The sequence below is a fragment of the Vanessa atalanta genome, chromosome 16, assembly GCF_905147765.1.
Source record: "Vanessa atalanta chromosome 16, ilVanAtal1.2, whole genome shotgun sequence".
Classification (NCBI taxonomy): domain Eukaryota; kingdom Metazoa; phylum Arthropoda; class Insecta; order Lepidoptera; family Nymphalidae; genus Vanessa; species Vanessa atalanta.
Genome location: NC_061886.1, coordinates 8,692,228 through 8,720,222, shown reverse-complemented (window position 1 = coordinate 8,720,222; position 27,995 = coordinate 8,692,228). Strand labels below are relative to the sequence as shown.

Sequence of the window (27,995 nt, the reverse complement as noted above, 5' to 3'; positions counted from 1 at the left end):
TTATTGTTATTGTCAATGTCTAAATTATCAATAAATTTTATATTTTATTATATTATATTGCAATTTTTCAAAACAATATCACATTCCCTCATATATCGGAAATCATAATTTTGATTTAAAATGGAAGAAAAAAATTTTGTTTGTAAGTCATTTTTATTATTTATTTTACAAGGAAATTTAATTTAAATTTTAGTTATAAGTAAAATGATTTTACAAATTTCACTTATTGTAGGGACATCTGATTTAACGAGAAGATTTTTTGAACTGCGTTTTCAAAACGATTGGCTCTTTAAAAAAAAGAAACAACCTTGGGGGTGAGTTTAAATATATAACAATTATTAGAAGATACAGTAAATACTAGCACAAGATGATGTGACTTTTAATTTTATAAGAATCTTATAAGAATAACAAATATTGCTTTAAATAGATATCTGAAACATACTGTAGTTACTTTTATTTTTCATAGAGAATTCCACAGAATCCTTCTTGAGAATGGTTTTCCAGAAGAAATAACAGTAAAGCACTTACGAAAGAAGTGGTCATATACATACGACGTAAGTTATTTAAATATTGTATTGGCCACTAGTTCTGTAAACTTTTAAAAGTATTTTTATTATATTAAAGTATTTTTCCCAATAAAATATGATGCATGCTTGTAACATTAAATGCAAACATACATGTTGTTTCTTTGCACTTTGAACCTTCTGGAATTAAAACTGGGTTTTATAAAAAAATATATAAATATCTATCTTTTTTCAGTCATATAGAATAGCCAAAAAAACTAAAAATAAGAGTTGGAAATATTATAGAATGTTTGAAAAACATTTTGGAAAATCTCAAGTTTTAGATAAGTATGAAGCATGTAAGTAACTTTTAACAATTTTATAACACTATGAACTTTAGTGTAGTTGCCTAATAACTCTATTTCAACATGAATTAAACTAGAATGTTCCTTGGGAAAAATGTATTAATTTATTCATTAAAAATATTCAATTCAAATTGTCTGCTTCGTGACTAGTGTGAATAATGTATAAGTTTATATTATTTTTATTTTATTTTTTATAAATACATATTTATAACCATTAAAAATGGAAATTTCGTAATTACATTAAGTATATTTGCTAGTGGTAAACAATTGTTAAAATGAAATTACAATGATTTAATTCGGCATAAGCCTCACTCCTTACGTCTAAAACTACTATACTATACGAAAACATATTTCGAATATTCCACTATTTTACCAATGGTAACCTTACCTTTAATATAATCCTGTACTTTGTGGTCGGACTTTGGTTTTGGCTCACCTATATGGGTAGATATTGCCCACTCATCATATATTCTACCAGCAAACTGCGATATCATTATCATTAACTTATATATTGTTGTAATCTATTTTGAAGGGGGAGTAAGCTAGTGTAACTACAGGCACAAGGAACATAACATCTTAGTTCCCAAGGTTGGTGGTACACGGTTGATATGGGGGATTGTAAATATTTCTTATAGTGTATATATATAAAGTGATGTTTCAAAAGAGCTTGTAAAATCTTCTTCAATAAAGAATATATTGTTTTTGCTGTATAAATCTCTTAGTCAAGTATATGATCTTGATCTAATACAGTTTAAAAAACAAAAAAATCACTAGCTTACTTATAAATTAATTTACTTTTTCTTGTAGGGAATGATGAATGGAGATTAAAACTAATAATATGTATCTCTGAGGCAAAAGAAGTGAAGTTAGATTATCATAATATGTGGAGGTATGTTATAATTAAGGCATTACACAATTTATTCTTTGAAACATGTATATTTATATTTAGAACTTAAATAAGTATATACAGGGCTGTATGGTATATTAGCAAGACTGCTAGCTGTATTTACCAATCAAATAGCAATTCGGATTATCTGGACGGAAAATGTACCAGATAACCATTTTTATTATCAACATAAACAAAATACAATATGAAAAATGAATTAAATTAATTATTCCTGTTAAACAGAAATGCCTTAGGACGTTACTATTTGTGATGATATTAGTTTTATATAATCTGATTTTCTTTCCCAGTTTTTAATATTGTTTTATATTTATTAAATTCTTAGTTTTGTATTACAATAATATTTTACATAATTTTGTAGTTAGTTGTAAAATATGCCATTCATTAGCCTAAATTTAATAAAATGGAAAGAAATAAATGAATATATTTTTGTTTATTTTTTTTTATATTTTCAATACTCTGTTGCATATAATGCTACAGTTATATATAGTGACAGTAATTATATTAAAATATTTTATGTTTTTGTACAGAACAGTGGAAACAGCATTAAGGTGTCAGGATTTACCTCTAGACTGTTGCATCCAAGACTTGAAAGGGTTGTGGCATTATATCAGGATGACGTTTAATGTACGTATAATAAGAAGTAACTTATGAAGAAGTAAAAATATCTCTATAATGGTATATTATATAAAATGAATTATTTCATTTGAAAGATCTCAATTTTTAATTAGAAAAACTCAAATGATTCGTTTAGCTTACGGATAGTAGAATTGTCTACGAGGCATAATAAAATTAAATTCAGTTGCTACCATTTACTTGCTACTTAAGACTCAGAAGACAACGATAACCAAAAGTAAGTTGAATGTATGTAAATGACAAATACTTACTATTATTTCAATAAAAAATTATGATCGTCAGACCATTCTTCGATCTGTTAAAAGTAAAAACCGGGTTAATTAATTTTCATAATACCTTACTTAGTATAATAACAGCCATTCTCACGTAATAACACATTGTGAATATAGAGAAAACATCGTCTAGTTTTGCGAAGGACGGCGGGTCGGGACGACTGGCCGTTGTATACATCGATGGTGGACTACTACAGCAAGCACGAACCGGACTACCTCGAGCGCCTGGAGAATATGTCTCCAGAGAGCCTGGCCTCGGCCGAACGAAGGGCCAAACACATTCCGAGAGGAAAGCTTAACCAAGAAGACGGTGTGGATGAGTTTCAATGTAGGTCGTGTTGGTGAAATTGACAAGTTGTTTCATTTGTTTAGATTATAATTTTGTATTTCGTTTAAGGATCTTGATTCGTTTAAATGTTAAACACTGACATTGGTCGCTACCTACATAATTGAATGAATCGACGAAAATTAAATTAATTGATTCAATTGAATGAAAGTAAAATGGCTTAGAATGGCGACCTAAATCGTAATGTTCCATGTATTTTATTATGTTCAATTGCTATAATTTTATATTATTTTTAGGGTCCAAAGACATAACGGAATCGTTTATACAGATCCGCCTGCAAAACGACTGGCTTTTCAGAGATCGAAAATGGGCGTGGAAGTAAGTTACCTAATCTTTAAAGGACACTATAAATTAAATGCCGTCATAATTATCTGGGGAACTCCCGATAGTATTAATTTATAACGAACTAAGGGGTTGGTTGTCAGGTATTAGGTATAGAAAGGAGGAGTTCAAGCTTGCTTCATACTAATTTTATCAAAATTAGTTCAGTAACTTCGCCGTTAAAGTGTAAAAGACATACGGAGAGAGTTACTTGCGCATTCATAATATTAGTATAGATTCATCATCTTTTGTTTTGTTTTGTTGTTATTTTTGTTCTAAACCTAAAACTGACTTCTTGTTCCTGAATTCAAAACCTGTACTAGACAAATCAGAAGTCATTGTGTAAAGAAATTCGCAGTAGTTCTAAGATTGGAACTGTCCCGTGCCTGGGCAAGCACGTAAAGCCATTAGTTGTTCGCTCGAACGCTCCCCGGTTTTCAAGGTCAAGAGTGAAGGGTTACGGAGTGCATCTGTGCACACACTCAAGTACTAGAACATCTCCTGTGCTTATTAACTCAGTGTAGTTAGCTATACTCTGTTGAAATTGGCCGCCGTAAAATGAGACTAAAGGACATCGTGTTACCATAATAACGTCTTTATTTCTTAATGTTTATTAATGTCACGTCAGTAGAGCACTGGTTTAAGGGCGTTTTAAAAAGTCGCAGGATTGATCCCGACCTCTTGGACTATTGTCGTGATCCCTAATAATCCCCATTCTCAACACAAGCTTTAAGCTTAAATTGAGGGGTAAATAGGAATATTGAGAATTATATAATGAGCTATTTCTAATATTATTAAAAAAAAATAACGTGTTCTACTCAAAAGATCTTGCTTGCTATATCAAATTATATAAATCACTTAACTTTGTAACAATTAGAATCCTATTATATCCTAGAAACCTATTATTCTACTTGTCTCAAGAAATTTTCTTCGATAAATCTATAAACATATCAGAGACAAAATATTCACAAAATGAGTAATAAATAAATAAAATATGAAGTGATTGTCCGTCACGATATCTAAAGAATACAGATCGTAGTTACATTAGTGAGTCGACGGTCGTGACCTCCAATGACCCGCGTTCGCACTCGTAACAACTAATATTTGATATAACGAATTTTCTTATTTCAATATTATGTTTACAATTTACTAGTATATGATAAAAAACGATGTCCAATAAATCAATTAAACATCGTTTTCTTGTCCTGTCCGTTCATTTTAAAGTATAATACAATGAAATTAAGTCAAAACAAAACCTGTCATAGGTTTCGAAATTCCTAAAAAATCGAAGTTTCGCGGGAGACCCGCTAGTGATTTATTAATAATTTACTAGTTTTTACTGATTTAACATTTATTAATAAAAACAACTACCTACATATGTTGGAAATATTTTTCAGCTTTTATTTTAACTGCATAATTATAATTCCCGAATTGTATTACTATATTCATTAAAATCATTATATATCCTTATTAGTATCGCGAGAAGAATCTTATTGTAAAAGTATGCTATAATGATTTCAAATGTAAAATGTGAAGCTTATCTTTTACATTTAAAGTATGGTGATCGGATTATTTATTAATGTACTGATTCAGTACAATACCAGTGTCTTATTAGCATTTGTTAAAACTACCAATAACGTCTGCATTAAATAATAAGGGGCCGAGATAGTAACTTTCAGAAAAAATATCTATTTCAGGGGTTTTTATTGTATTCAAAATCAGATTATACTTGTTGATAAAAATCCTGTTGCGCCTATTAAATACTAATTATTGTAACTTCTTAGTATTATTAGTTTATAAATAACATGTATAATTATTTAATGATTTTCTTTATTAGTAATCTTCGAGCTATCATGATAGAAGAGTACGGGTTCCCTAAAACATTAACTGGAAGAGAAATTTGTAGAAAATGGGCGGCCACTTACGCTGTAAGTATTTATTAACAATATGATTTCATATATTTTCAACGAAACAGAGCACATCAAAAGTCCGCGACATACCATAAAGGGGAACAGAAAACTGCATCCTACGTATTTTTTTTATGTTAAATGTTTTTCACCTAGAGCCATCGCTTATTCCAATCAAAGGCGAAAAGTCATTAAATTTACATGATATCGTCAACACATTGGTCAACACCGTAAATAATAGTCTATGACATTTATTATGGATACGCGAAAAAGTAGATTTGAATGTCGAATAAGTAGTTAGCGGAACTTTGGAAGTTAAACCAAAGGATATACTCGTAGGTGGTCAGGCAAACTATTTGTAGTGCATAAGTAGCAAAGCTATAAGTACACGCGTGGAATTTGTATATTTGCTAATCTCCACTAGTTCGATTGGATTATGTTTTATATCTGATTTACTTTGATTTTGATTTTTTTAAGACTGCCTGTGTTCCATACTTGATCATATTGTAATGTGATAATTGTGTTCATTTTTATAGGAGTATCAAAAAGCGAAAGCTACAAATAACAAATCATGGGTCTATTACACATTATTCGAGCTGTATTTTGGAGAGGGCAGCCTAAGTCTTAACCCGTTGGTTGGTTGTAAGTCCTGTTGTTACATTTTAATTAATTAAGCTCACTGTTTCTAATGATAGCAATACTTGAATATTATTAAGGGTCAATTTTTCAATTGTTTTTATTGGAAGATTAAAGCGTTTGAAAAATCCTGCCCTACATAAAGAATAATATACACTGTGCCCTAGAATTTTCTAAATAGTAAATTTTATTGATATGTTATTGCTTATGAACCTTAACATACATGCAAGTTAATTTTATATGCATTTGCTTTTTCAGGGCAAGAAGAATGGGTTTTAAATTTGATAAGTGCAAGAACAGACTTAGACCATTTATTTAGGTTTACAACGAAGAATTCGGACGATTCTTGGCGGTATTATTCTTATAACAACTATATGTTTTAAATAATAACAAACATGCATATAAAAATATATATTGGGTACTAATGCTAAAAATTCTAATATATTCTTTCAGAGAAGTCGAAAAGAGGCTGAGAACAATTGGTATTCCCTTAGACCACAGTTTGCTAGATCTACCAGAAATTTGGAAACATTTATTGAAAACGTTCAGGGTAATAACATTATTTATGAAGTAAAAGAAGTTAATATTAGCTCCAAGTACATTTCATATTATATACATATATAATAGTATATCTATCTTATTTAAAATTATACTAATAAGAAATAAGTATTATCATGTTATTGTTAACTGGTGGTACCCACCTAGAGCATTGAGACCTTGATGATTATATGATTTATCTATTTCAGTGGAAACAAAAATTTGCTAACAAAGGTATTCTGAACGAACAATGGCCGTACTTCGAAGCTATCGCCAAATACACTGAAATTCACGAGAAGCAAGTAATTAAGGAGCAGAAAGACGATCACTTCGAAGAAGTGGCTCTCGATGATGACATTGAAGACGATATGAAACTGTTTGACCTGAAACAAAGATTGTCGCTCGTCAAACCGAAGTTTGAAGCCATTGAGACAAATCTATGCAGGTCCTGTTCCAACGAAGACGGTTGTGTTAGCATTTATAATCAGACCGATGACGATGGGTTGGACCTAGCCCATAAACTAAAGATCATTGGTGGAATCGAGGTGTAACTCTATATTTACATTATAATTTTGTTCAATAAATTTAAGGTTAAATTAAACGAATCTAAATTCGATTTTCCAGGTAGATCAGTCAGACACTTTACCTTCACAAATATGCCTCAGTTGTGTTAAAGAATTAGAAAACGCATACAAATTCAGGAGAAAATGTCAAGAAGCTGACAGAGAACTTAGAAATAGTTCATCCAATAAAATAAAAATTGAAATAACCGCCGACGTCAACCATCATCAGTTGAAAAACGATGGCGATGATCACGAAAGTCAAGATTTTGATGTTGATTTACATTACGAAGACTTGGTAGAGGGAGCGGCCACGAAGTCAAAGCAATTGATCAAGGGAGAGAAGAAAATTATAAGGCGGAAAAAAATCCGCAAACTAAGATACGACTACTGGAAAGTTTGTGAAGTTTGTGGGAAACACACGAGAAACCTCGTCAGCCATCTCGACATGCATTCTATTGACAAATGTTACTCGTGCGAAATCTGCGAGAAAAAATTCAAGTTCAAGAGCGGCCTCATAGTGCACAGAGCCGTCCACAATCCGACTCCGAAGAAGACTTGCGAGGTCTGCGGGAAGAGCTTCCACATCTTGGCCCAGTATCGTCGTCATTACGCCTACCACGCGAACGAAAGGAAATTCGAGTGCGAAACGTGTGGGAAGAGATTTAATTCGCTAGACATTCTAAGAGTGCACAACAGGTCGCACACCGACGAGCGCCCCTTCAGCTGTCCGGAGTGCGGGAAGACCTTCCGCACTGCGGGCTGCGTTAGCAGACATAAGAGGATCGTCCACAGAAACGTCAAACTCCTAAAGAAATAAACGTCGTTCTTGTTATTTAGTGTGTATTTGACCTCGTTATCGGTTGTGTTGAATTATTTATTAAAGGTCTTTATCTCGCTCTTTGTTTATTATCGCAATTTGTTGTTTTTATTTCTTTGTTGTTATAAAATTTAATTTCAAACGCTTGAATGACTTTACTTAAACTTGTCTATTACGGGATAAATACTGATAAAAATCATTAGTACTCTAAATATGCATGTTGTATTATTTTAAATAAAACCTAGCTTAAATATTTAAGACTAAGTTTGTCAAGAGTGAAATACTTGTGCAATACCCAAGACCAGTACAATACTCTAACGTAACCCCATTATCTACGCAAATTGCTAGAAAATACGACGGAATTAATTATATTCAAGTTTCGTATAACTTTACCGAGAGAGCGAAAACGTTACAAGCATTTGCTTTCATTAGCTTAAGTAACTAAACTGGAGTACTGTGTACTGTTGTAAAACAACTTGTTTTGTGACAAGTCTTCCTATTTATATATATATAAATATTAGGTAGTTCTGTTTAATTGAAAATTATGTGGAACAGGTTTAATTTAAAATTAAAATATTGAACATCTATATGGAAATCAATTATCTAGTCATATGAAATGACAACGCTTAGGATTACATAAATATCTGAGTTGCAATAATTATATAAAATTTTTACATATATTACACACATGCATTTTCTCATAACTCGTAAACACCTAATGATTATCCTTATACAAAATGCTAAATATATTTTCATTATAAAACAATATTAACAGGACTACGAGCTATCAATTGCGATGTTAAAAAAAATTATAAAATGATTGCAGAATAAGCGATAGTAATTGTTAAGCTTCGATTTGTAGTATTTACGCTAACTTTACTCTCTTTGACTATATGATTAGGTAATGTCTGATATATCAGAAATATTAACAAATATACAACGATCCCAAATGCTAATGTATACGTCACCTCAGATTGTGCGTATTATCTCTGTTAGCATAACCGAAATTGTCAAGAGCAACGTCCTTTATATGAGCTGATGAGATTTTATTGGAATCAGGGTATGTATTTAACTAGCTTGTGAATTAACAATAAATACATATAAAACCTATTTATTTACCAAGCTTCTCTTTAAACATGTGAAGTTATTGTTTTCTACAATTAATCTGCAATAAATTTTACATAATAAGTACCTATACTACACGTTTATAAAAGCCACAGTAACTTAATGCATTCTGTCTTAGAGTGACGGTCTGGGCGTACTTATTATATGAATATATTAACTAAACATGGGCTTATCCATCTATATTCAATTTAATTGAATGATTGTTGAAGGAAAAGTTTAAAGGACTTGCGTGATTGTTTCTAGATATTAATTTAAAAGACGATCATGTGTTCCGGACTAAAGTTCGTTTTTTTAATAAAAAAAGGCATTATTATATTATAATAATCTCATCATGATCATTATTATAATCTCATAAATTACAACCTACATATTTAGATCTTAAATAAATGCAGTATAACCTGGACTATACTTAAAAACCTCTCACGCGTTATCATTGGCGTTTTAAAGTTAAAACCACTAAGTCATAAGTGTAACTATTTATAGTATTGCACTTTAACTGCGTACCGTGTGTGGTTACGGTTACTCCAATAGATTAACTGCCTTCTTATATATAGGTTAGATGTGTTCTTCGGGCATTATAAGCAATGGTTATTAAACGTTGATTGGCCGATAGTGTCCAAATATAAAGCTCTTTAGACACATGGAATGTCGATCAAGCACATCGAGGCATAATAAACAGGCGCATTCGTTCACCCTGCATACAAGGCGCAGCGGCATCGGCGCCGGCGCCGCATCACAGCTCTATTCAACAAAATATCATCCATCAGTTCGCGACCGACAGCGCGCGCGAGCGCAGCCTATTAGTATAAATTTAGAACCCGCTTCGATCTCGTATAACGTACAGTTAAAAACAAAAAAGAACAGTGCTTCCTAGTTTAAATTAGAAGTAAAAGAACATGGCAATTCTTAGTATGGTGAGCTCAACAATTTTTTAATATTTATTTTAGACATTGTGGTATATTATTAAATGATAAATTGATACCATATAAATGTTTCTCATCGATTTAATGTACGTAAAATACACAATTATAATATAAATTACAGGCAACGTCAATAATTTTAATTATTTCCGTAAATAATGTAGGTTCCAATGTAAGTTCCGATAGAGATAAGTTAAGTATGAATAAATATCAATAAAACGTTAATAACTAAAAACAAATAATTTTGCTTTTAGACAATTATATTCAAATGTCACGGGTTGAAAATAAAACATCGTCGTTCATTTAAATTTTAAAGTATAGCTACTAGAGAGACTTACTGTAGAATGCTTAACTTAATTTAAATTCAATTTACATATATTACATTTATAGGACATTTAAAATAAATTATATTTAGGTTTGTATAGTTTGTCTTAGGTCCTATTTTAATAATTTTTGCATTAGATGTCTTAATTGTCTTTAAATGCTCCTAACACAACATTCCGCTACCCTTAGAACGGATCAATCTAGCAAGCTACTGGTATTGTGTGAATGAACTCATTATGCCTGTCAAACAAATGAAACTGCGGGACATAGCTAGACGTATTATATAAACGAAAAATTGGACGTACTTAAATTATGAAATAGGATAGTTTATTTTAATACTTGAACAATTTTTAAGGGTCGCTTGCGCCTAACGAATCGGACTGATAAGGACTATATAGTGTCTTTAATAAAAAAGTTCAATCAGGTTAAGTCACTTTTGTTGATCTTTGATAATTCACATGATAACCGAGAACCTTACAAAAATAATATTTAATAACATGGAATGTTTGAAATCTTATCACCTATGTATTAAGTTTACAAAAATACTTAAGTAAACTAAAATCGAGAACATGAAAGTTTATTGCCCCAAGGTTTTAAACCTGACGCATGCTTTTCACGCCTCATCGTGACACGAAATTGAGTTATTATGGGTACCTACGTCGTTTGCATATGTAATTAACGTTTTTATTGACTTTTCTTTTAAAATGCAAATATTTATTCAATACCTGAACTGGACGCAGTGGTCATATGAGCACATATTTTTATTTTTATTCATTTTCTTAACGAAGTGAAGTAGAACTATGAACAACAAAGAATCTACATTACTTGTATTTCAAAAATTACATACAAACTCAAAGCTTTCATATAACTTTCAGAAATAAAACATAATATTATATCACCTACCTACTATTTAAACCGTGTTGTGTGTTAGGACCTGTATATTTACATGTGTACGCGTATTTGATTTCATTATATAAGGACCTTTACATAAAAACTAGGTATATTTCTTATTTTAGTTATGGATGGTTTTACAAAGTTATATGTTTAAATACCGTCATGTAACTTATAAGTTTTGACGATCAATTATATGTATTTATCAAAATTATTAAAAGGACAAACTTTGTGTTCGTATTTACATATATCACTTACCTCTTCACGTCCACTAACAATACATTGACGCTATTCTGTTTTTCATAAATATAAATGTAGATAAGACTTCATAGTGGGGTTTTAAGCCTGCTCGTCTGGATATATATAGCTCACTTATCATTTATTCTACCACCAAACAACTAGTACTTTGTATTACTGTTCCTGCTTGAAGGACGAGTAGGCCAGTGCGTTTGCAAGCACAAGAAAATTCAATAAAACATCATAATAAAGACCTTGTTTAAAAGACTAATGCACAAACAGGAAGGCGTACAATACAACCACACATTGAACATAAAATGCACGAAGCTTAATGTAACATAGTACTCATCTTAACAAAAGGCGATAAGGTGAATCGATCCACAATATATTATGCATACTGCATTCTAACTTCAATGAAAATAACTACTTAATTATAATTATTTTATTCAATAATTATTACGCGATATAAATTGATAAAAAAATAAAATATTAATGGGTATGTAATAATTCCATTAAATTATTTATTTATTAGTGAATTGTGATTACAAATTGTCGTTGATGAATACCTAAAAATAAGCAATTAGGTACATCCGCTAAATAAATTACAAAAAAATATTTCTATTAAAGATAAACTGTAAAAAATAATAATAACTAAAATAGTAAGTTTAATAAACGTGTTTTGAGAATTTTAAATAATTGTTAGCCGTTAATTAAAACAGGAAACATGTTAGAGGTGCGTGACTCACATCCATACATTTTAGGCGCAATCCTGTGTCTTTGTGCGTAGTTAATCTGGATCCCGGCCAAGGTCTCGATTCCACATTTTATACTAAACTCCTTTCCCGTTACTTTTGTTAGTGCATTGCGTAGTACCTAACGTCATTCAGTCGTGACTAAAATATGTGTATGCACAAATTGCGTTCTTTGAATAATTTGAATTAATGGTTAATTCACGAATCAAACTTAAACGGAATTTTCATTCTACTTTTATAATCTCTTATTTTTTACATTGAGTACTTTTATACATAACTAGGCTTCCGCGTGTAAGGTTTATTCAAACTAGTCAAATGGGACTATTGAACAATGATGAATTGAATTGAATTTTTCATGACACTAGGTAGTATTTGCTTTTCCTAACTATTCAGGAAACAAGAACAACTTTGGGTAGGGTACTTTGGTTATATGTATATTTGTTAATCCTCAATCACTTATATAACCAAACCCACTGACCGAGAGTGCAGCATATTTTCGAATTAAAATATTTTTATATTGCTTGTCGTTGGATGGGACAGTCATCGTCTAGACACATTTGCCAGTGTATACGTACCCGCATCAGGCCTGGGTAAGTGAAAATATTTGGCCAGTGGTTATGTGTCATTTTAACATATAAAGAAATGGGGTGAAAACGATAAATATATTGAAAGATTCTATTGCTCATTATTTCTAGGAACCTGATTCGACCGAGGGTGTTGTGTAAATTGAAAATTGTGTATCGGAGTTTGAAATTCAGGCTGATGATGACTGAATTTTGATGCAAGGCAATCCATTTCAGTCCGAATGAACAAATACAGTCTTCAAGGATAACATTTCCAACTAAGGCGTCGCAAGAGAATGACTCTTGAGAAGAATTATTTTGGTACTAATCGTTTTCATTGGCATCTGTGTTAAACATCGCATGTGCAAGAACACCGCATCAGCATCATAGAGCAAATGCTCGTAGTAAAATAAGCTTTTCCTGTTATTCTCAATAATTTTAGGACGCCAATGGATACTGTTTTCATATCAGTTACCTACTTATAAAAAGTATTTTGTTACTACAAAAAAACACGGATGCATATACTGAAACAATGAAAAAATGTGATCCATAAAAGATGTACAAGGCCTACTCATGTTTTATCTGCAAGGAAAATTTGTGAATATTTAAGGGTTGCAATTGTTTTGAAGTTTTATTTTATGTTTAATACTTGGATACTTTAATTATATTGTCAATGTCCTCAATTTATCAGTAATGAAACAAACAATTTAAAATTTAAAGCACTCAATCCCAGGGACGAAAATAGGTGGTGGTTTAAATTGAATATAAATATTTAAATATTTTGTAAATTAAGAGTAATACTTATAATAAAATTGAATATAGGACACAACTATGATTATGGTCCATTCTGTTGTGTCGTGTTGTATTATTCACATGATACCGCATATTTTTGGAAGAGACGCTTGGGCTTCAAGTCATTTTTTGCAGACCTTAATGAGGTTAACATATATAAGATGTTTAGTATTTCAAACAAAACTACACTTTACATAAACAGGAAACACTACAGGAAAAAAATCTGTTAATAATAACGAAGTTCCAAATATTGTACTCGCCTTACCAACGCTAGGATGAGAGATAACTAAGGTTAATGGGGTTAATAATATTTATTGACAGCTTACTTTAATGCGAGTATGGGTAATAAATTACAAATTGTAGAGAAGTATGTCATTATTGAGTAGATTAGCCTGCAGCTGTTGAAATTTATTCAAAGCATACTGATGCGAGCCTACCTACCTATTAAGCTTAGTAGGTACGGATGTATGTATGCGTTGGAACCTAAATAAATAAGTAACTTGTTTAATCAATAGCTTTATAATGAAAGTATTACTATGTACATAAATTGTTGCAACGATAAATAATTTCTATGAAATTATTACATATTAGTATAGAATAGTAGAGATACATTATACTGCGAAACATTTTTTTCGTTTTTCATAGACGTCTATAAAATAAAATGTCGAAGTAAATGAAACGCAGTTTTGTTAATATTTCTTTTTTATTATTATAAATTATAATTTAGATTGAAGAACTTTTAATTTGTAATAATATATAGTAAGGAAGTATATAATTATCGTACTAGGTACACGCGGCACGCATACACAATAGAGAGAGGCGCGGGCGACTGCGGGGAGGACATGACGGCATAAGAGAGCGTTTGCCGTCACGGCATACGAACCGATCTAACCCCTAAAATACGCCTAACGTGAGATCATAAAAAGTAAAGAGTAACACGATAAAAAATTAAAACTTAATTTTTCAGTTATAAATAGATTTATGTAAATTTATATACTAAATCTTCAACAATTCTAGCTTTACCCAATATTATTTCAATAACACAATGTATAGGGCTTTATTAAAATACACGTAATTATCTACACTTATATTAGTAGTTAACTTGAGATCGTGAATACAATGGCTTAGATAAACGAAGAGTCGAGTCGCTGAGAACCACCCAGAAGTTATTAGTGGCGCGGCGGTAGAGAAAATTGACTTTAAAGCGACCGCGTGAGATAACATGACGCTACCTTATCAGACTTTTTGCTAAGTGGGCATGGACTTATATATATTTAAAGCAAATATATTTTTTACATTAAAATACTTGACATAGATGGACTATATAATATAAAATTAGGAGAAGGTTTTATTAAATAAAATATTTTAAGCTACCATTATGAAGTAGGTATCGCTAGATAGTATAAAACAAAGTCGCTTCCCGCTGTCTGTCTGTCCCTGTGTATGCTTAAATCTTTAAAACTACGCAACGGATTTTGATGTGCTTTTTAATAGATTCAAGTGATTCAAGAGGAAGGTATATACATGTATAATATAATAAGGTATATATATGTATAATAAATGCATAATGTAGTAGAGAAACACTGATAATTTTAGAGGTTTCTGACGTGATGTCGTAAATAAATACAATAATTTTGCGCTTGCATTGCAAACGCTGACTGAACCCGACGAAATAGATCAAAATAATGTACGATAGTATTATACACCATAAAAAGGTTTACAAAAAATACATGCAAAAGCGGGGCGGCTCGCTAATTTTACAAAAAAAAATATCAAACTAATTAGTTAACATAATCAATAAAAAACTTTGAATATAACAAAATATACCTACTATTGCATCTCATGTGATCAGCAATTATTTATTTCCTCAGAGACTGTGGTGGGTGGCCGCCGCTCTACTGCTGGTTGCGACGAATACACAAGCCAGGAATGTCACGTAAGTAACGTTTTTATGTACCTTACTCTATTATGTATAAATAAAAATATGTTAGTACTGTGTCTGTGATATAAATGACTGTTTGAAAGCTTGTTAGTTGGATACCTACCTACTGATGATGCAAATCAAAAAATATTTTATTATGTCAAAACAAAATAAAAATTACATTTATTATTTATTTTAAATAGAATCGAATTACAAACACAGTTGCTTAAGTTTGAAACTATATATAAAATAAAACACGAATATACCCTTAAAATATATAATTTAACGTGTCGTTGTTTCCTTGTAGTGATGTCTAATAAAAAACACTAGAATGTAAACAAACACGTTATCCATGCATGCCACCATACGAGGTATAGAATGAAGAGCACGCGGCGACAGGTTAATTAAAAATAGTAATTAACGTATCTACAATAACGTACATAAAATACGAATAAAAAGTTACTACTATCAATAATATGTGGCTATTGTTTGTTTTTCATTGCGTATTAAATATGGAACATTGATTAGTAGAATTGGATGTTTATCGCGCATAAACATTCTATGCATTAGTATAAAATTCTTATGTATCTCATTACAAACTAACATTAAAATTATAAAACTACTTATGTACGTAGAAGTTATTATTATAATTAAGAAGTTAGTATTATTTATAATAATAACTTCTACGTACATAAGTAACATCAAACAACAAGTTAACATCTTAAATGTTGTTAGGCTAATTTTAGCTACACAACGAAATTGAAATAAAACACTTATTCAGGATAATATTAACTGTTTGTACATAAAACCCTTTACTTGCTGAGGTTGTCTGTAATCAGCGTCTGTAATGATGTACCATCGCGTACCCAATCGAGACAAGTTTTAAATAACATGACATCGTTGCTGTCATGACTTGATTGACATAAACTGCTTACGTATCTTTTCTTTTTTGATATTTAAAGTGAGTGTTTCATTTAATTTCCTTGAGGGCAAAACCGAAACGAACCGTAAATAGAAACAACTTAGAACCGATTTAAGAAATGGAAATATTAACTTTTTAAACACAACTACTTAATTCAAGTACATTTATTGCTCTGAAAGTATTTTTATGATAAGTTCATAAGAACGTACTAGAAACTAATGATGATTATATTTAATGATTAACTATAATCATATTATGTTATATGTTTTTGTGTATAGGGCAAAAAACAATTTTCGCCTTAAAAATCGATAGCGATTCAATGGGGAAATGCTATGCGGTATGATTTTTACAGTAGCTATATTTATTTGTATATAAATAAGGCCTTAATGTAAATAATTATTATATAAATACATAGACATTATTTAAAGCCGAATATAAATATACCAACATATAGCTACTTCTTTAATTCTATTGAATAACTTTCGTTTTTTATTCTTACGATATTAATAAATACCGAGACTTTCACTTAAGTAAACTTTAACCTTTTCAAATTCTAACTTTGAATAATTCCTTAAGATTTAATATTTTAGAGGATTGTTCCTCTTAAAAAAAATAGGCTTAAAGGATCAAGCCATCGTGAGACTATACATGTAAAATGCTCGCGTCGACCTGAATGAAAGATTTTTTATTTTAAAAATATTAAATGAATCTATGTAAAAAATAAAAATATAACAAAATTGTGTGCACAAACAAGCACACTTCTCTATTCTCCGTGCTCATAATCCGTAGGGAAGGTAATTTAATATGACCGGATAAAGTCTAGCTCATGATTAACGGCTTCACATTCTTTCTGGGATAAGAAAAGTGATGAGACCCTTATTCCATAAAGCTTATTGATTGTTAAATTAAAATCTAGTACCTAATATTATTTTTTGAAGCGGTACTAGATTTTCCCTAACTAGCTATAAATTAAGCTAGTATATTTCTTTTTTTGTCAGTTTTACAAATAACAATATAGCAGCCAGTAAATTTCAAAAGAGTGACTGACATGCAGTCGTGTAATATGAGTAATTAACTAATTAGTAGAGTAGTGATTGTATCGATGTTATGAGGATCACATTTTCTCACAAAATCATTAATATATTTCCGTACATACATAACATTACGGAATATATAATATGAAGCAAATCAATATCTTGATTTCTTTAAATGTATGCCTCGATAATTCTTTAGCTCCTAGCTCCTAAATCTAAATATTCATTGTCAAAAAAGATCAGTAACTTAATATTGTTGTTGCCAGGATGCCGGAATCTGCAGCTTCATTAGCAACAACACCTTGTTGTTTAGCAGTAGTGTTAGTTGTTTTATTCTAAAATATGGATAAGCCAAAATTTTCAACACTTGATGGCTTAATTTAAGTGCTCGAGCAAAGAAGTGTAATATTTGTCGATTTTACGGACACATATTTTTTTATAATCGATAATGATGTTATATATTATTAAGATAAGGAATCCTCTTATTTTGCCAATTCCAAAGGACCATTTTTTATAATTCGGTAAAAACTGAACGTCCTTTTTTAGTTGCAAGACTCGCGATTCAAACGATGGGTATGCATAACCCTGTTTTTGTCTTGTTTATATTCATGAAAAAATAAATAAAAAAGGAAATCAGAAGATTAAGTAATATCACGCGTAAGTAAGTCTGGTCTTCACAAAAATTTAAACGAAACAAGATTGTTGCAGTAAAGTTTAATATAAATATAAATAATATTCATTTAAATAAATCCAGTCCAGGTTACCCACATGCATTCTATCCACCGATACATTAAGTCGCAGCTCCACAGTCCATCCAGGCAGCGACTTTCTATTTGCGTTTGCTATTAGTCAATGTGTGTGGCCCAACATATTCTTTTCAGCATCTACGGACGATTAATGTTGAATTGTGCGGCACACATAGCGGAGCTTGTCAACGTTCGCGTTTGCTAGAGAACGACACTCGTTTGGATAACACCCTCAAAGATCTTTTATCTCAATATGATCTTTATTTTATGCCACCCATAGAATCCGAATTGTGTGAACCCAATGCAAAGGTTATATGTTTGATTAAATTTTGCATCAAATGCAGTCAAGAATATCAAATCCAGATTTGTAACTAGTACAAGTACAAATCTGTAACTGAGCGACGACATTCACAACGAGGTATTGATATATATATAATTATATTATTATATTAGAGAATAAGTTTAACATGAATAAGAGTAACATGCTCTCTACTATAATTCTATTTTTAATTGGTTTCTATTATTATAATAGTAAAATTATAATCAATATAAGTTTAAGTATAAAATAATTCGAAAACATTTAAAGCTTCCCTCTATTTAAAGAAAAAGGTCGACCTAATATAACGCCTAGCCTAAACCTTTGAATAAAGAACCACCTAAGAAGGTGAAATTTAAAATGTAAGTTTGTGTTACAATTTATTTTTAAAAGTTAGGAACGTGGTATTCCTTAGTGTAGGTGTTGTAAAATTCATCACCTAAGAGTGTGAAATTTGGAATAAAAATTTGTAAAGAAGCCTTTTTTGAAGTTAGAAAGTGTTTACGGTTGGTTCTGTTGATGAATGAACGACAATTTTTACAGCGTTTTTGAAAAAACGTAACCTATGAAGATAATATTAGTTTGAATAAAAAAATGTTACAATGTTTTTGAAAACTCATGTCTTAAGAGGGTTGAAATTATGTGGAGAAGTCATTTTTGAAATTCCAAACATTGAAATGCTTTACCTATTGAACAATAGGTAAAGCAGGTTACAAAAAACTTTACTCTAAACAAATATGTACTCAAGAAAATTCGGTGGGTTGCTGTATAATTTTTATTGAACTCAAATTTGAATATTTTTTTTCTACATCTTCACTATTAATATTAATAATATAAAGATTTGATTGTTTGTAAAATCGTTTGTAACGGATAAACACAAAAATTACCGTCGATTTTTTTAAATCGCCTAGGAGTGCTACATTTACATGAAAAATACTTTAATAGAAAGTAATTTATAATTGCTACAAAAATAGCAATAATGTAACAAGAGTAGATAAATAGAGCTTTTTTTGTGATCGTAAAGTACCAGACAGTGCAATTAAATCTTTTGCACTATACCTAACATTCGAATAAATACTTTAAAAGATATCATTGAGTTCAAATTATGAGCAACGAAAAAAAGTCGTTAAATGCGAAACGGGAAGTCAGATCGCTGCACAATAAATTTGGAGCTTGCAGTTAAAATTATCCAAATTTGTACTTTAAGCGATAGAAAATTTTTAAATTTATTTGAACATTAAAATTACAAATCAAATCAATTTTATAATCATATATTTTTTATATTTCACAATTATGATATAACTAATAAATAAACTTTATAAAGTATATTTAAGCCCAGTTATTTTCTAGCAAAGTATTTCTTCTTATTTTCGTTATTTAGAATTTGCACTCGTGCGAAGCCAGGTCGGTCCGCTAGATAAAAAATAAGAACACCTATGTTTTAATAGAGCAAGGATCATTGATCTCTTTATGATTCAGAAAAAAAAAGATATACGATGCATTCATTTTTATGATGTTAATGACTCCTAATTTTATCATTAACCCTTGATAATACATATTTATACTTTAACTGTCTGTGATACAATCGTTAATTTTGTTTTTGTTGCTAATGTATTTATGTCAAATTAAAAATTGTAAAAATCCTTTTTCAATAAAAAAGGTATCGAACTTTGTTCGAATTTCTGTATATCGTTTACTGAACGATACCGAAGCGATGCCGCATTCCCTATATGAAACAAATGACTGCACCGCGGTTGTAGAATCTATTAATAACTTAGTTCAGAATTTAAAACACTTTAGGTAGAAGTTACATGACTAGTGAACAAAGATATATTTTTTATTTTGCATCATGGGTTACATAATATCACTTTCTCCCCACTGCTATTTGAACCACTTGCTATTTAAACTTAGGGTCTTTATATAATCGATGGGCACTTGCCACGTTACGTCATTATCTTATTGAATTAGCACAACGAGCATTATGTCATTCTGTATCTATCATTCATATTGTTAATATAAGTAATTTAGATAAACATTTACCAACATGCATTGGTTAGATACTCTATAAATGTATATCGAAACATCATAATAATATATTTCGAAGATAAATTTATCGCAGCCAATCAATGAACATACTAACCTTATTTTCGAAGACGCAAAATACATTCAAGATATAATTAAGTTAACATAATAGAATTCTAAGGATTTTTTAACAAATTAAAATAGGTATACCATAAAACTAAATTACAACAAAAAGCCATAATAAGTCACAGCAGTTTTACGTAATTTTAATGCATTTCGTAATGTCATGTTATGCTAGAACCATATTTACATTTTAGCGTTTTATTCCCAACTCCATAGACATGAAGACATCCGAGACGCCATGATGTCCTTGGTCCACATGTTCCGAACGTCAGAAGATAAGCTTGAACGCCACGAGTACAGAGAGAAGGCTCTTGGAGAGCAGCTCAAGAAAATGATATCAGGTTTGGAGAAAAAACATCGGAGTCTTGAATCTATGAAAGGAACCATATCAAGACTAGACGACAGGCTTTATAATGTTGAAAATATATTCTTACAGGTAATTCAAAGTTATGCTTACTTTTAATATTAATGTACAATCCTTTAAAAAAAGCATAACGAATTACTGAGATTCGAAGAAGATTTAAGTATATTGATTATTAGCTTCCAGAGCACTATAAAAGAATAACTAATAGCTATCCTTCTTAGAAATACGACTAATTATCTCATTTACTAAATCGATATTGAATTAAAAGTACACCATAGTTATTTTTTATGACCTACAGGAAGTCGGAAATGGACCACCTGATGATATTTGGTCACGGCTGGCCATAGACATTGGTACTGTGAGAAACATCAATCATTCCTCACATCATCAATGTATCGTCCACCCGTCCACAACTAAAATATTATTGTGCTTGTAATACAATACTAGGTACTTTGTATGGCTGTTTGACAGTAGAATATATGATGAGTGGTAGTAGGTACTACCCATATAACTATCCCTATTCATTCTGGGTACATTCATTATGGGTATCTACCGAGGCGGATTTGTATAATGCCCTAAAGAACAAACACCAAGTAATTTAATATTACCAATGTAATAATTGAAACACTTTTAAAAAAACAGAGAAAATTATTGTAAATGCGTTCAAATACAATTTATTTTCAAGGAGTGTCGAATTGACCTGGTAAACTTCTAAAACATGTACCTAACTATAATATTATTGATTTGAAATCAAAAGCACATATTTTTAATTAACGTTCTCAAAGGAATCTTTTCATCTGCGTGGGAGATAGTTCAGTGCGCACACACTTGGTGCATTTTATACCTTAACTCTTATAATCCATCGGGACGACGATCCGACCCAAGATGAATGTCAGAAACAGGACCAAAATCTTAACGCGCATTCCGATGGTCCAGAGTATAAATTCATTTGGCAGTGTACATATTCCTAAATTCGGGCTGTAACTGAGAATTTGTAAACAGAAATATTAAAAAATATTTAAATAAAATTCCCGAACCAGGCCATACATTTATTAGCCTAGTATATAATTTATTAAACCAGGCCCTCGGGATTTGCAGGCCCATAAGCAATAGCTCAACAAAACTCTCATTAATACTCATATAAAACTTTCAAACATACTACAAAATAAAATTTCGGAGAAATAATGCTAACTGTTGTATTAAAGTTTGCAATTATGATAAAATAATCTGTCCTGCCAGTACATACTCAAGCGTGTTATAAGACAGAAAATCTTCTATTCCTTTGGTAAAAAAATAATACGAAATATAAGTAAATAGCTTAGAAATATGTTTATTGTCTACTAATGTATTAAGTATATAACCAACAGAAAGAAGAAAGGGAGAAACAGACTCAGAAAAAGACCAATGACGCGTTAGATGAAATACAAAAATCTTTACAATCACTAACTGCAACCGTAACAGAAAGTTTAAAGAAAACTACTGGGACAGTGGAACTAGATAACAGTTTGACTACAAACGAAGATCCACTGAGCAAGCGTCTTGACGCTACGGATGCTAAATTAGATGCTGTTAAACAAGAGATCGAAAATTTGAAGAACAGTTTAAATAAGGTATGGTATTGACTACAATTAATAATTAAAGATTATATGATATTATTATAATAATATTTTTACGGGAAATTCAGTGTTTAACATATCGTTAAAACTTAAATAAAAAGAGTTTATTCAATTTTTAGGATTCCTTGAGAGCTATGTGTTTAGAAGTTGCTTCGGATATAAATCCTTTTGAACGGCATATATCTGAAACTGAGAAACTACTCAACAAGTACGAACTGAAGTTAAACGAATACAATGGCAACGCTACTAATGTTCAACCTGATTTCGTTCCTCTCAGTGAGGTCTCGCTTGCTGACGAAGCCTGGCACAGCCAAATGACCGAGGGTAAGTACATAATAAGGCGTTTTTCAATACAATCGCATTTTATTCTGTTTGGATGAGATTCAATGATAGTAACTTATATTAAATTTATAAATTACTAGTGATAATATATGTATATAAATCATCGCCTTGGAGAACACAGGCATCCCTGTCTCAATCCACACACTAGTACATACTTTTGATTTTTATAGCGGAAGAACAAGATATTTATGAGTTAGGTGGTAACTCCTACCTACTCCTAACTAACGCCATCGGAGATGTTAATAGCACACTTATATATATAATAGTTCAAAATCAGACTTATTTTATTAATAATTTACAGGTGTATCCTTTGTGGATTTGAATCCTCTTAGTATCTAATTTATATGCACTTGACTACTATCCGATAAGCCACCATACGATTCTGCTTTGCGTAGGTATTTGAATAGGCCTTATATCTAAGTAGGTTTATGACCAACTTTACAGACACTTACATGAAATGGAAAAATTTAAGTAGCAATAACTAGAAACGTGTGTGTACCAACAGTTTTTATGGGCATTATATTTCAATAGGTATCGTATTGCATGAAATGTAGTCATTTCATTGAATGAATTATTTGTGTACGTTAACATAGTTTTTCGAATACTTCCTTTCCAAAATCAAAAATGATTACTCCTTATTTACACCCATTGACTAATGCTACCAATATCAAGAACTGGTCAAATGTGCTAGAAATATTACCTATAGTACATAAGTGTGCGCACAAGCATAGGTTCACTCTCTCTTCCCTTGCTCCTATTCGACTATTCGGCAATTAGGGCAATCAGACTCAGGACCTACTGCTTCGCTTACTTTCCGAGGTAATTTGGTAGGGTACTGCGATGCGCCTGATCTTTTTCTACTTGATTTGTACTACAATTTCTCCGTAGTTAGCTAGTCCACAGAAGAGCTGCTCGAAATTCCTAATAGTTCTAGCTATGAGTAATGTATTTAGGTTCTTATACATATATTCTTATCCAGTGTAGTAATACCATGAAAACATATAATATTTGTATTATTTTATAGTGAATTCATCTTTACTTTAAAATTAAATTTGATAAATCGAAATCAAATAAAGAATTAAATTGTAATCACTCACATGGTTGCCAAAATGAATTGCCAATGCGATCTAAAAATACTTATATGGAAGTCAAATACATGGCTCTTTAAAAATAGCGTTTCACGTCCAATTTAAAACGAACTTATACTACGGCTTCGTTTTTATATCATTGTGTCCTTATGTCGTATTCATCCAAATACGTTTATATATTTAAAACAAATATATTAATATTATTTTATATCGACTTTATCACGTGATCTTGTTTCACAATAAAACATATTCTCATTTTTGTGTGGCAGTTCTTTGTGCTGTGTCTTGAAATTATCTTAATCAGTCAACTTATTATAAAAATATTTACATTCTATATATCATCTCCTCCTCCTTCTATCTCCTTTCATATGAATACAATAGCTGAATCAATTTAAAGAAAATGAGTGTAAGTTTTTAACAGGTTTGCTTTCCGTAAAGGTGTCAAAATCGCGTAAGGTTTTGATTTTAGAGTCATTAATAACGATCCTTGAACTCAATACCGATTATTAGATATATTTTATTATTAAAATATTAAAAGCGAATAACTTTCTCATAAAGGACCCTACATAATACCTGAGGTTAAGTGTCATTGTCTACAAATGTCAATTGAGTATTGACCTTTGAGCCTTCTTGAAGGAGCAATGAAAATGCTTATGATAATAAAATGAAGTAGCTACTTTATTTAAAGAATTAAAATATCTATTTGCATAGTATATTAAATTTTAAACTTAGGTTGTAGGTTATTTATAATATTTTAAATATTTATAAAAATAACATAATCATGGATGCTTTAATTTACCAGTAATGGAGCGTCAAGAAAAAGATATTCACAAGATACAGCAACTACTGTCAGACGCTGAAAGTATGTGGAAGGACTTACCACACCTTGCAGACTTACAACGTACAACCAACTACACACTAGAGGCGATTGCTGAGTTGAAAAACAACTTAACAGAGAATCAAGACAAAGGTAATGTACCTTCCTAAATACTAAACGATAAACAGTGAAACAAGTAATCTGTGACTATGTTGTTACTCGGTATGTCTAATAACTGTTATGATATTTATTCTACGAAACACCGCGTCGTGATAGGTATGCAATAAGAAATATAATCAACTTATGGTCTGTTGTATTAAATATGTTACTCAGAAATGCTTTTGAACCTTCCAGCTGTGTCAAAAATAAACATGAAGTTGCACGAAATGGGCGACAGGATGGTGGCCACCAACGAAGACATCCAGCAGAGCCTCACGCAAGGCAACACTATGAGCGAGCGCGCTTACAATGACATACAACTCAGCTACGACACGCTGCGCACTGAGGTATGCGCTCGTATGTTTCCGTACTACACAACTTCAATTATTATCATGTAGAGAGCATTTCAGTATCATTATTGATATTGTTCAGGATTCTATCGGATTAAATTTATCTAAATATATAACTGCCATAATGCTAAAGCAATTTAGTAGATACTTAAACTTTTATGTCGATAAAGCTGAAGTACTTGATGGTCGGGCTTCGTGCAAGCTCCATCTGGGTAGGTACCACACACTAATAAGTTATTGTACCGCCCAGCAATTCTTAGTTTTGTTGTGCTCCGGTTTGAAAGATGTTTGAAGAATGTGCCAGTGTAATTACAGACTCAAGGGACATAACGTCTTAGCTCCCAAGGTTGGTGGGGTATTGGCGATGTAAGGAATGGTTCATATTTCTTTCACCACAATGTCTAGGGGCTCTGGTGACCTCTTATCATTAGGCGACCTATACGCCCATTCGCCTAACTATGTAACTATGTTATGTAAACAAGTTAAAGCTTAAATCAGTATCTAAATTTATATATGCATAAAATGTTTCAAAAAATGTTATAATCATTTAAATATTAAAATAAGAACCTATATTAATAAATTATAGTATAAAATTATTACATTTCTAGTTACAAGCATTCTCCAAGAATGAGCACGTTATGTTGCAAACAGCGGACAACGTAATAGCTACCAAGAAACGCATCGAGTACGGTGTTCATCAAATATCTTTAGAAGTCAGCGAACTCATAAGGGTTCAGAGTAACCAGTTAAACAAATCCATCAGTGAAAGGTATTTCCAATTATATTATATGCCAATAATAAAATTAATCATTCAACGGATTGAATTATTCAAAATCTTTTTAACAAATATATTTGGATGTCGGTTTGAAGATTAGTTAACAAATCAAAAGTTACCTATCTGTTATATAAAATTTTGGTGTCTTGATGATCAAGATGTTTTCGCTTATTATGTACCGACTATGATAATTACTTTTTAAATTTAAAATTAAATAACGAAATATGGGAAGAAAATTAAGTACCGTCGCTTGTTTACTGTACTTAGGTATATTACCTTCCCTATATATTAGTCGCTTGTAAATTGTTTTCATTGAGAATATTGTTTTAAATTAATTGTTAGACAAAGCAAGAAAGGCAAATTAGATATGAACAATCACTTCAAAAGTATCCAGTTACTTTTGAACTTCATTAGATATTGAAAACATTATTTATAATTAAGTGTAGGTACAGTAAATGCCGGCAATTGTTTTTTGTCCTTAATTTCTTTAAAATTTTATGAACACTCCAGATTCCGAATGTCAATAACTTATCGGTTGAGTTTTACTCCAAAAAGGAATGAATTTGTTTCTAAATACATTTAGTTACTGATTATAAAAATTAAACTGTCATAAAAGATTTTAGAAATTTACGCACATAGCAGTCTATATTTAATCAAGCTATAATTATGGAATATTTTTGTTACTAAAATCACGACAGCAAAGGACCGCTTGAATGAAAGAGTATTAAAGATCCTTTAGTTTAGTAATGAAGTTACAATTCAATTTCGTTTCTGTGACGTAGATAACCATAAATAATAATTTCGGCCGTTAATCAATGAGTTTAAAATGATTTGTAAAAATAATATGTATTTCGGTAGATTTGATAACATCCAAACAGCTCTGATTCAAAATCAGACCTACGCGCTCAATAATTTGAGCTCGAAGATCGAGTCGGACATGTCTCAGGTGTGGCGCCAGATCGGCGTCATGTACAAGCAGCTCACCGCCAACCGCGCGTCGCTGGACAAACTGACCGTGCGTTACTTTGCATATACCTAAGTGTTAAGATTTTACATAATATAACCACCCACTCTCAAACCTAATCCCGTAAACTTACCCGAGCGACTCGATTTGGTCGAATGGTACAAATTGAAATTTGTACCATTACATTTATATCGTGTTAAAATATTCAACTTCTGATGTTTCTATCTTAAAAAATATTCACGCGCGTTCTTCATACAATGTGAAACATGTACGCAGTATGTCTCTTTAAATTATACAATATATAAAAAAAAGCGATAAACGCAACAAATTCATTCATTTATCATTCCACAATATAGCGATCTAACTCAAATCTAAATAATACATTTAGTATTACGTAGTTTTCAAATAGAGTACTATTCCTTTTATAATTAACTAATAGCTGATCTGTATCTGCAGGAACAAACGGTGTTATACGTTAATGGAAGTGCAACTACGTTAGGAAACATGAGCGAAAAGGTATACTAAAATAGTACTTTTAATTATGGTTCTAAGTTCTATATTCGATTAAAACATACCGTTTATTCCCAGGTGAGCACAATTACTACACGTATGGCCGAAGTTGATGACAATTTGAACTATTTGTTAGGGCGATTGTCTATTGTGACTCAGGAATTTACTCAGATCAAGACGGGACTCGGTGATGCATTAGAAAAAGCTAAAACTAGCTTCCATAAAGTTAAAGCTGAATTAGAAGGTAATTGCCATTTATATTTATTATAAGCTGTATAAAGCTGCACTTGTAACAAATACTACATATCAACTATTACTTGTTACAGATAGTGGACCTGGTCCTCACCTCACAGAAAACTAATGGAGAACATTAAAATTTAGAAATAATGTACCAAATAACATAGATAATGTATGTTTAAGCATAAGAATACATAGAATAAATGAACTCAGACAGAAGATTAAATTGAAATAAAACTCAATAGATTTTAACTTTTGCAAATATTTAATCTTTTTCA

At 31.0% G+C, this 27,995-nt stretch overlaps 1 protein-coding gene across 1 annotated transcript; it reads left to right on the top strand.

The window, feature by feature from the left end:
• Positions 1 to 5: 5 nt before the first annotated feature.
• LOC125069808 lies at positions 6 to 27,981 on the top strand. The gene is given in 25 exon segments (XM_047679386.1): positions 6 to 142; positions 233 to 314; positions 467 to 554; positions 760 to 862; positions 1,676 to 1,757; positions 2,303 to 2,399; positions 2,798 to 3,008; positions 3,263 to 3,344; positions 5,185 to 5,275; positions 5,791 to 5,896; positions 6,149 to 6,242; positions 6,344 to 6,440; positions 6,637 to 6,972; positions 7,052 to 7,818; positions 15,264 to 15,347; positions 20,712 to 20,931; positions 22,227 to 22,469; positions 22,595 to 22,799; positions 24,708 to 24,875; positions 25,077 to 25,228; positions 25,840 to 26,000; positions 26,865 to 27,021; positions 27,427 to 27,486; positions 27,559 to 27,724; positions 27,807 to 27,981. Coding segments are annotated over 25 exon segments (3,909 nt in total). The 5' UTR covers positions 6 to 120; the 3' UTR covers positions 27,842 to 27,981.
• The last annotated feature ends 14 nt before the right edge of the window (positions 27,982 to 27,995 follow it).